The following is an 11,581-nucleotide window of genomic DNA, read 5'->3' on the forward strand; positions in this document are numbered from 1 at the left end:
AACTGAACTGGACCACTTCAACAACCTTATCCAAGCAATTCTATCCAAATTTTATGAGACAGAAACGAGTATTACTATATTTTTTTGTCTGATAATTTTGATTTTTAAAAAAATAAATATATACGGAGGTCGAATTTTTATGTATCTTTAATTGGAAACATAGGCGGCGAAAACAATGACAACATTCATGACGAGAGAGGAAATAGAAAATATATATGCAGAAATGAAAAAAAGCTTTGTACTCAATGAGTGAGACAAACTTATTTATTAAGATTTTCTTTCTCTTTTGCGATATATAGTGAATGAAGTCAACTTCATTTTCGACGGTTTCGATCCAATATTCTAATGACGAATTTACATCTACCCAGAATTGCTTGGTTTATAGAATTATATGCATCGTATAGCATCGTCATCATTCATTCTGTGCATAGACACTGGTCGATACAATTAGATACAACAACTATAGCTACAGCATTCAAAATTATTCAATTCAATCGATACAGAATCCGTATTTTGCCTAACAAGGGTGTGCAAAAAGTTAAAATACGAGAAGATTGTTCCCGTTGAAATAGTCAACCGATCAAGGTAATTGTTTGTCTCCATTTCTTTAACCATGCAAGAACAACTGCCTTTTACTAAAACTCAACATCAATTTACAGTACAGCACAAACAACAAATCATGACATGTCATCACCACGTGACGATCCAAGTGACATTCTTGCAACCATCGGCAAAAAACTGTATTTAAGCACTGAACTGGCCGATGTGCACTTTGTGTTGAGCCGATCGTTAAAATTCCGGCGCACAAAGTGTTGTTGGCCGCAGCCAGCAATGTATTTGCCACAATGTTCAACGGGTCGTGGAAGGAGAACAATGAGGTGCAAATTAGGGACGTGTCAATCGCAGTTTTCAAAGAATTCCTCCAATTTTTCTACTTGGATCGTGTGCAATTTGTTGGATGTTGTAAATATCCATTAAATGAAATACATGGTGTTATTGTAAGGAATGATCATTCTTTATTGTTTGCTCTCAGAAGGTAACTTAACAACTAAACTCATACATCATTACAGCAGCGTGGTCTACCGTCCTACAGCGTTGTATCTCTGTCTGCTTCTCTCTTTCTCTCTTTCTTGTATGCACACTTGCCATGCTTTATGGCAAGTGGGCATAGTTGTGTGCATTACAGTGCGGTACTAACACAATTAACCAAGGAAAATGTTGGCGAAGTAATGAATCTCGGCAATATGTACGATATGAGCACATGACTGTGTGTGAGAAATTTATGAAAAGACACCTTAATGAAGACAGCGTGTGCGAGTATTACGGTTTGGGTATTCTACTCGATCGGCCAGGCCTCAAAAGCGCCTGTGAAGATATAATCGGTGCCGAATCAAAGACAGTATTGGAACATGCGATAATAAAACAATGAATTCCATTTTGAAGCTCGATTGGCTATCGTGCTCTGAAATCAAACTATTCGAAGCTGTTATGTCAAGGGTCAGAGCAGCCAGCCAAAAGGAAATTTTGACCAAACGAATTGTGCAATCTCGTCTCGGCAAATCTTTTCAAGATTTTCGATTTGGAACGATGACAATTGACGAATTTGCATCTCTCATTCCGTCATATGGAAAGGCGTTTTCATTTGACGAACAACAGGACATCATTCAAATGATTCCGGACAAACATTTCAAATCAAAGATGTTTAATGGAAAGCGTAAAAAACGTTGCAAAGTGACCCCGTGGAAAGACAAGGTGATTGTCAACTGTTCTTTCACGCCATAAATCGAATAAGCCATATTTCATCAAAAACTTGGAAACAAACACATTTTCTGTTAATGAACCGGCTTTTCTAAAAGGTTTCCGATGCGGCAGCCTATTCGAATGTCGTGATTTACAATACTACAATTTAAAAGAGGAGATATCGGTGAAGTTTAGGATCGTTAGAATGCCAAATGCAGTTTTGTACAATGGAAATACCACTCTAGGATCAACCGGACTGAACTGGTCATTACCCCATCCAATCCTTGTCAAACCATCATTCATGTACGAGATTCGCTTGGAGATAAATCCACCACACAAATGTGCGTCTGGCAATTTGTTGAAGTCTGAAGTTCAAATGGATTCCGATTTCAAAGTATTACAATTTTATGGTGAAACAGTTTTTGAAAATGATCGAAATGTGAGCAGAGGTCTGATCTCGAAACTAAAATTCCACCAAATTTAATCAAAATTAAAAAGCATAAAATCATAAAATCCGAAACGAACACGAATCTTTTCCAATATTCTTTATTCTGTTCTATTCTATTCTTTATTATTGAATTGAAGTTCAATAAATATTACACTCAAAAATACATCCATGAAGTTTTAATTTATTTTCAAAACCACAGACTTTAATTGCTTGCATTGAAAATATTTGTGTCTGTTACATAAATAAATATAATACATTTCCCTGCCTTCAAATTTAGTGGTGAAATCCATCAAATTGCATCAAATCATAACCACAGAATACGAGTTGTCATTTGGAATATGTCATTACCAATACACACTGCCGTGATTGACGCACGTTGATATTATTCCACAAAATAAACTAAAATTCGTCAGATTTGCGTGCTTATCGAATACAACAAATCAAAGAGATCTTCTAAAAATTAATCACATTCTTTGGATCATTGTCATTTAAAATATAAGTAACTAACACTGCAGCACCGCTGAACAATATTCGGAAACTAACACATTTTGTTCCTTAAATGTCTCGTACAACAGATTGAGAATCATGTCGAATTCCAATTTGGCACAAGGCGCTTTCTCCAGTCAATTGCTGTCATGAATTGGAAAAAAATTGTATCTGAACACCGAATTGGCCGATGTGTACTTCGTGTTCGAGTCCAACAACAAACCGGCCGAACATATTCCGGCACACAAAACATTTTTGGCTGCTGCCAGCGATGTCTTTGCCGCCATGTCAATGGAGCGTGGATAGAAAAAAGAGAGGTGAGGATCGTGGATACATCAGTGACCGTTTTCAAGGAATTTTTGCGATTCTTTTACTTCGACAACGTCATGGTGACCACCAAAAATGTGGCCAAAGTCATGAAATTGGGCCATATGTACGATGTCGCCAAATGTTTGATGGTTTGTGAGAAGTTATTGAAACGAAATCTGAATGAAAACAACACGGTAGAGTGTTACGAATTGGCGATACTTCTGGAGCAAACAAATCTGTTGAAATCATGCGAAAAGATGATCGGCTACAACGCCAAAGCGGTACTCAAATCAACTGACTTCATGACATGTAATGCGAAAACCATGTCGCGAATTGTGAAGCTGAATTGGTTGACGTGCTCTGAAATTGAGCTCTTCGAATCCTGTATGGCATGGATAAAAGCTAAAAGCGGAGAGGACATCGTTACAAAGCAAATGGTGCAAGCTCAACTCGGCGATTCATTTTATGACTTTCGCTTTGGTTTGATGACACTCAACGAATTTGCATCGGTCATTCCCTTATACGGGGCCATATTTTCGAATGAAGAATATCAAGACATTATTCAAATGATTGCAGACACGAATTTCAAGTCGAAGATGTTCAACGGAATACGTAAAATTCGATCTGAATCACCTATATTGAATGAGAAAGATAAGATTTTCTGCAGTCGTTTCATTTCACATGCGAACGAACCATATTACATCCGTAATTTGGATTCAACGACGTTCTCGTCGAGTGATCCATTTTTCTTGAGATATTTCTTTTTTGATATCGTCTACGAATACAAAGATGGAAAATTTCTTCGAGTAACAAATGGCATACCAACTGAAGTTACAATCTCCGAAGCACAGAGCTCAACAGTCCGCGGTGAAGAAGTTGTTCTGTATCAGACCAAAACTACGTTCGGAAGTTATAGAATGGTGTCTTTACCAAAACCAGTTTTGATTCGACCTGGTTTCCAATACAAAATTCAGCTGAAACAAAATCCACCGAAAAATTGGTGCACAAACACTTTACTCAAATCCAATGTTGATATGGAATCGGACATTACCATACAGTTTAACGATTCCGTCCCGACTAAAAGTCTCATTTGGCATCTCAGTTTTTATAAAATTTAAATATAAAACTTAGAATTAACTGATGATGATCATTGATCTATAAATGAATCGTTTCTTTAATTATAACATTTAAGAAAATTTCCATTTGAAATCTAGAGTAAATGAAATACATTGTTTTAGAAGTTGTTTTTCAGTTTGAACAAAATACGTGAACTCAATACTTAATTATTAAGTGTATTTTCATCATTCATCCCGAATCAAAAATAAATAAACATTTTCACTCAAAACCGTCGGTTGTACCGTCGGTTGTACCGTCTGAAAAATAGATATGATTTTCGTTTTTTATTTAATTTTTTTTTAAATAAACCCAAAAAGAATCAATCGAGTAAATTTCTGGAGAAACATTATTCTGAAATGTCGAAAGAGTTCAATAAATTGAATGATTTTTCGTCATCAAATACGAATTCAATTGATCAACATCAAATCATTTTCTTGTTTTCACAAATCAACGACTTTTTTGGATAAAAAAAAAATAGAATTCATGTGCAATTAACAACAACTAACTTCATATCGGAGCCCGTCATCATCAACACAAGTAGCATTTTTCTTTCCTTTTTCATGCAGTCAATAAATTGCATTGTACAGTAATAGAAGACGGTCGCTTAGAGACGGCCGCAATTTGAAGAAGCACCACGTTATATCTGAAATAAATTTGTATTAGTATTGAGCAGAAGCTAATTAAAAGGTAAGTTTTCAACAAAATAGCATAGTATTAAATGAAGAAAAGGTATTCGACACAATTAATGTCCCAAGCACCCCAATCAGATTGCATATAAATTTCTTGATGCAAATTGTCTTCCTTGATTGCGTGTTTAGGTGACTAATGAAATTTCTGTTTATGTCTGGTCCTTATGATGTTGTTTAGTTCAGGAAGACAATGAATCCATTTCGATGCAAGGGCATTAGCGGCGGAAAGGTTGGCCACAAGTGCAATTGCAAGCCAAAGTGTTCACAAATCACGGTGAAGGAAGAGTTCATCGTCAAAGAAGAGCCGAATGATATGATTCAGTACTCGCTGCCGCCATCGCCAATTGGAACGGGTGTCACCATCAAATCGGAGAGCGAGATTGACGACGACTGTTTGCGCAACGATATTAAGGTGGAAATCAAATGACGAATGTGCAAAGAAGGAATGGCAAAGGTGGAATCGATGATAATGATCCAGCTGACGTAAATGCTAACAATCCAATGTTAGAAATGATATGCCGAATACATCAAATGGCAATGAGATGAAGCCAAAAGGTGCAAAGAAAGTCCGCAAAGGCAAAACAATAAAGAAATCAAAGGTCACACCACAAGTGAAGAAGCATAAGTGTAATATATGCAATTATTTGGCAATTTTTAAATCACCCAGCACATACGAGTCCACACCGGCGAGAGGCTGTTTGCTTGTGAAGTATGTGCGAAGGCATTGCAAAGGTAATTTGAAACAGCATAAGAAAATCCATGCTTCAAAATTATCATTCCGTTGTTCGAAGTGCCGAATTGGCATGGCCTGGAAATGCCTATGTAATTTACATATAAACGAGTGAGACTCAAACAAGTTCGTCTTTTTCCATCAAATATACCAGTGGCGCCACCAATTTTACATATAAGCGCATACAAAATTTTCAATATGGCTGCGCCCATGAGAGAGAAAATTTCGTCTCATTCATTTCCGCCCCATGCGAATTGGCTTCACAGAAGAAATTGAAAAGATTAACCATGAAGGCAACGGGCTCCTATACCACTTATGTGAAAGCACAACTCTGGATTTGGAACATCTGAAGTAGCACATGCGAATCCATAATGGTGTGAAGCCATTCAAATGCCATATTTGCTCCAAAGAATTTTCTAAGAAATCTCATCTAAATGTGCATTCACGAATCCATATTGAAAAACTGCCATTCGACTGCCGGAAATGTGGTCAACAATTTGGCACCGCATGAAAATTGTTGCACCCGTCACCGATACAATTGCTATTTATGTCAATACAAATACTTCAACAAAGGTAATTTGCAGCAGCACATGCGATCAAAGCACACTGGTGAAAAACCATTCTCGTATGGCATTTGTGGAAAGTCATTCCATCAAAGAAAGGAAGTTGAGCAAAATTTGAAAACGCACAACAAAAAACAACCGATTCGTTGCTCAACATGCTGGAAGAAGTTTGCAGAAGGATGCACATGAACAACGATGAAAACGTCGCTCCTATCAGTGCTATTTGTGTCGAATGTCAATGCATGGTTCATCCCAATTGAAGGCCCATGCTCGTGTTCACCATACTGATGAGACGCTTTTCGGCACATGACAAACGTGCATCGATTGAAGAAATAATGTTGGATTCAAGTCAGCCAACTTTTTTTATTTGTTGCAAAGTGGAAAACTTCAAAAATGTTTGAAGAACATTCGAATAACCATCACGAACAATCGAATAAGAAAAACAGTACTTTTGCAGAAAATAAAACAAATGAATCATCAAAAAGAATCGTTTTACTTTGAAAGTATTGCAATGGTCAAAATTTACGACTTCGAACGAATCATCGCCTAACGTTATCCAGATTAGCTGAAATATACAGATGACAAAATCTAAATATATTGTCAGTCAAGCCCTCTGAATGTTATATTTTTGTGAAAAAAAAAACACCTGTGCAAAGTTTCACGTCATTAAGGTAGCATACAGTCATGGCTCCCATAAAAAAATCCAATTTTTTATAGTGTTTTGTTAGAAAATAGAATACTTTCAAATGTCGTACAAATGGGTTCATCATGAAAGTGTGAAAAATCTTTTCTCAACTACTTCTGCTATTAAATTAAAGAATATTTCTTTAATTCTCGAACTCTACGCCGCTTGAAAGATCGATACAAATTCAAACTCGCCGAAGCATTTGAACTGGTAAAAATCATCGAATGGGGCTCAAGTCACTTTTCAATGGATAAAGCCATCGAATTTTTAAACATTTGTAAATCAGCAGAAAAATTTCAGTTTAAACTTGATTCGGGAACAAACCGGAAAAATGCGAAAGGACAAATGGACAAAAAATGGCTGATTTCAACAGGATTTTTCTGTAAATTTACATTGAAAGCTAAGAGCTTAGCACGCTTTTAAATAATTAAAATATTAAAACATCGGATTTTTTACGTTTATGCAAATTCATCATTGTAAGTCATAAAAGATGTAGAGAAAGAATATTTAGACATTTATAAGAAAAAAAGGATGTTCCTTTCAAATAATTAAACGTATATGTGAATGTAATTTATTTTGTTACTTTTCTCACTGTTTGAACTTTCGCGCGAAAAACGTTCGCACGCAGTTTGACAGTTCATCATTTAATTTACTGTCTCATTCATTGCGCACTGTCACACCGAGAGAAGATCGTACCGAACATTATTCGACTAACAAACGACTATTGCATTATGCATCGTCTGGTATTGCATCATCATATTTCGTCTTGTGTGGAATAAAGTTTTTAATCCATTTTCCATCTTTGAGCATTAAAATAAAGTATTTTCAGTAAAATCATTTAATCGTATTGCAAAATCAAAGCTTCGTTTATATAAAAGCGATTCAATTTCTTGCCTAATTTCGTGAGCAGCAAAATTTTCCATAATTTAAGTCCATCAGTAGTGGTAAGAAAAAAAAATCTCGCTTGAAAAATATATCTGAAGTAAGTTCTGTTGTTTCCCCTCTACAACGTTTTGAAAAAATTATTTACATTAAATTCCCAAAAATTATCACCAAGTCGGGCAATGGAACTTAAGTTGGGAATTCCCAAAAAAATCGAAAAAAATTCAATATGTCGTCTATGGTCGCTAATAAACACACACTTGTATAGAAATAGCGTCAAATAATTGCACAAGTTGGTGTTTCACGATCGCAAACTGCTGCGTTTTAATTTTTTCTATAAACAACCGAAGAACATAAATTCCTTTTATTCATCGGTTCTTCCGAAAGAAACATAGGGTGACTGTATTGTGTATTAAACAACATGAATAGAGTTATTGTAGTGTGTCATTGAATAAAGACCATTCTACCAAAATGTGTTTCATAAACGTACATTTGCTGTCGAATGAATAAATGTCGATTAATTCTAAAATACATTTTATTTAAAACTTCTTTACAGCGTCTAACCCGATTTCATTCGAATATTAAACAAAAATGGCCCAAAACACCGAGCAACATGTTCCTGTCGAACAACAAGCCACCAAACAGTACGAGTTTCATTTGTGTGACAAGTCTTGTGCGAGTCTCTATTTGCAACCGGATTTGACGGATGTCAATTTTTTGTTTTATGAAGAAAACACGACCGATATCAATGCGAAAAAATTAATTGAAAAAGTGCCAGCTCATAAACTGATTTTGGCATCCTCAAGCTCTGTATTCCGCGCCGAATTCTACGGTTCAATTAAGGAAAAAGGTGACGTGGAAATCGTCGATTCATCGCCAGAGGCGTTCAAAGAATTTTTGCAGTGTTTTTATCTCAGCACTGTTACATTCACAATGAAGCACATCCCCGAAATAATGTATTTGGCCAATAAATACATGGTCGCCGACTGCATGGATGGATGTGCCAAATATCTGAATGACAATTTAACATCGACCAACGTTTGCTGGGTCTATGACTTTGCCATACTGCACGAACACCACCAGTTGAAGCAATTTTGTGAAGAACACATCATTTCGAATGCTGAACGAGTGCTAGAATCGGACGAATTCCGCACTTGCAGCCAAAAATTGTTACGTGAAATTCTGAAATTGGATCTTCGTTGCCAAGAATCAATCGTATTCGATCGCTGTTTGGCTTGGGCAAAGAATGCATGCCAACAAAACGGCTTAGACGAAAAGGTTTCAGTGAATTTGCGGAACCAACTGGGCGATTGTTTGTTCTTGATTCGATTCGGAACAATGACAATTCGGGAATTTTCTGAAGCCACACTCAAGTGTGAAGGTATGTTTACAGTTTATGAAATGGGCGATATATGGCGTTCTATATCGTTTAAAGGTTTCGTTTCGAAGAAATTTAATCAAATTCCACGGACACTTTGCTGGGACGAAAGCAAAGTTTGGAAGTGTTATCCAAATACTACTACTCTATTGCAATCGCTTCAAGGCTGTGAAAGTGTTTTCATTACGTCGAACAAGACGACATTGCTTAGCGGTATATATTTTGTCTTCAGTTACGACGAACGTTACGTTCCCAGTACATTGAACGCCAAAGTCAGCATTGTAGAAATAAAAGGCCATTCATTTGCTACCGAAACTGGAAAAATTCTATTTGAAGAAACGAAGAACATGAAGAATAGCATCGCAGGAAATTACTTCAAGCCACCGATACCAATCGTTATCAATGCGAGCAACACATACCAAATTTGTTTAGAATTTTCAAACTACTACGGAGGCGGCTATATTTACAGACGCAAGCTTGGCGAAGTAATATCAAAGAATGGCCTAAGCATTACATTCCAAAATGATTGTGGTCGCGATCATATAATTACTGGATTGGAGTTAATCGACTATTAGTTGGACCAATCGAATACGATTTGATTTGATTAAGTTGATTTCCATTACGACAAAAAACGTTAACATTTTCTTTCATATAAACTTCTTACCAATGAACATCAAAGAGCTGAAATAAGTTTGAATAATTAGATTTGATTTAAAACGAAAAAAGATTATGATAGCTTGTTCAAAACAATATTTCATTAAATTTTGTATTAAACAAAAATCCAAATAAATCCACAGTTCCATTTGTTTACTTCTCTTATTTCCAAAACAATTGGTAAAAAAACTCAGCCAAAATTAACTTTCAAACAGGCAGCCAGAAAGCATAGATAGCATTTCAAATTGATTGATTGGCTATTTCAAATAAAGAAAGAAGAAGTTAATATGGTCTGAATTTTCTATGATCTTGAATCAAAAATATATCAACGTACCACCGATTGATTTCAAATTATTTCATGATTCCATCAACGGTAATAAGTGGTCATCAAGAGGTTATTATACAGAACATTATTAAGATTTATTGATTTCCAATGTTTCTATGCAATTCTATTAACTACTTCAAAAGGATTACAAATGGAACACATTTCCCTTCATCGAGATATATCAATCGTTGAAATGAGATGATTGTTTTAAAGCTATTTTAAATGTCTAACAATTGTTCCTTATCATTTAGCTCCCGAACATTTTTCCGCGGAACTTTTCTACGTAACATTTTTCCTCGGAACCTCTCATTTTCTCTCTAAAAATTTAATGAAAACGAAACCCACGAACCTAAAGCCACAAAGGAGGAAACACGGACCACTTTTCATTCGAATAAGTAAAACGCCAACTCTTTGCATTTTCTCATAGTAATTAATTTATTTCAATTTCAATATCAAATTGACAAATTTCTTCACGATCGCAATGATCCCTATTAACTAAATGGATTTTTTTTTATTTCCTTCATTTGGATTCAGTTATTTGATGAATATTTTAAAGAAAATTTACGTAGAAGTCTTTCACATGAATCAAAGTAAGTCGAATGTTCTAACAAACAAATGTTTTTTATGTTGACCATAAAGAGAATTGTTGTTGAAATGGTGTTGAAAACTGGATGTGTTGTTGTTCTTATGCAACGGGACTTCATACGTTTCTTCTTCTTCTTCATTCTTTTCTGCTGTGTAAATCGTTTGTTTTGTTGTTTTTTGATGCGTTCAGATTGGCTGTGTCCGTATACAAAAGGCGGTCGTCATTGATATCGAGTGGTCCATGCTGTCGCTGAAAGGGAGAACGAAATACGGTGGTTAATGGCATACAACGAATGAGAACAGTGTGCTTTGTTTGAGAAAATGTATTGCAAAATCACCAACACAAAGTCAGCAGTCAATGTCGTGAATGCACAGACTGTGACTTTTTCGTGTGAACAAAATCAAGTTCCCGTTACTCGATACGATTGCTGAATGATGTTCATTGTTCGCACAGCGAGATTTTGCGTCGCAAAAGTGTGAATTTCGTCACCGTCTCTCGAATGTCAGAAAAATACTGTTATGAAATTGGTACTTACCGATGCTATTCGTCGTCCCATGCTCTGAGTGAAGCTTGCATTTTGCCACGCAAACCAGCCAACGTTTTCTTGCTGAAGATCTTATAGCCGAGTTCTTTGGCAACTTTCTTCGCGGTTTCGTTGTCACTCTTTGTGGCCTTCAGGCGCTTCATTATTTCACGCACTTTGCTCACCTCTGGTCCCTTTGACTTTTTCGATGATGCCATTTTCTTCAATTTTTTGCTTTCTTCGTGAAACGTGAGAAAAAACGATGACTTTGTTGATTTTAGTGTTTTTAGCGTTTTTAGCGGTGAACTCTATTCAGTGAATGCTCGGTACGTCCAATTCAATCGAATGCTCAACTCAAAATGACTTGCGTTTGACATTTGCACAAAGAAAGTGGCTTTTGAAGCGAATGCAGCGCCGTCCAACTGAACTGGACCACTTCAACAACCTTATCCAAGCAATTCTATCCA

General features: G+C 36.1%; 1 protein-coding gene and 1 long non-coding RNA gene across 3 annotated transcripts; one reads left to right on the top strand and one right to left on the bottom strand.

The window, feature by feature from the left end:
- Nucleotides 1–7,476: 7,476 nt before the first annotated feature.
- Nucleotides 7,477–9,703, top strand: LOC116343146 (BTB/POZ domain-containing protein 6-A-like). Of its 2 annotated transcripts, none has more exons than XM_031771057.1 (2): nt 7,477–7,748; nt 8,205–9,703. In XM_031771057.1, exon 2 carries the CDS (start codon nt 8,240–8,242, stop codon nt 9,599–9,601), a length of 1,362 nt encoding a protein of 453 aa, XP_031626917.1. In that variant the 5' UTR covers nt 7,477–7,748; nt 8,205–8,239; the 3' UTR covers nt 9,602–9,703. The 2 variants fall into 2 exon arrangements, with proteins under 2 accessions (XP_031626917.1, XP_031626918.1); XM_031771058.1 differs by having other exon boundaries at nt 7,477–7,710.
- A 1,034-nt stretch (nt 9,704–10,737) lies between these two features.
- Nucleotides 10,738–11,480, bottom strand: LOC116343145. The gene is made up of 2 exons (XR_004201298.1): nt 11,127–11,480; nt 10,738–10,840 (listed from the first exon to the last, which is right to left on the bottom strand). It is a non-coding gene; the product is annotated as an uncharacterized LOC116343145 (long non-coding RNA).
- Nucleotides 11,481–11,581: the final 101 nt, after the last annotated feature.

The sequence above is a fragment of the Contarinia nasturtii genome, unplaced genomic scaffold, assembly GCF_009176525.2.
Source record: "Contarinia nasturtii isolate CC-2019 unplaced genomic scaffold, AAFC_CNas_1.1 Cnas_scaffold_986, whole genome shotgun sequence".
Lineage (NCBI taxonomy): Eukaryota > Metazoa > Arthropoda > Insecta > Diptera > Cecidomyiidae > Contarinia > Contarinia nasturtii.

Excerpts from the sequence above, each read along its gene's own strand:
- LOC116343146 (XM_031771057.1), top strand. The coding sequence starts at position 8,240 with ATGGCCCAAAACACCGAGCAACATGTTCCTGTCGAACAACAAGCCACC.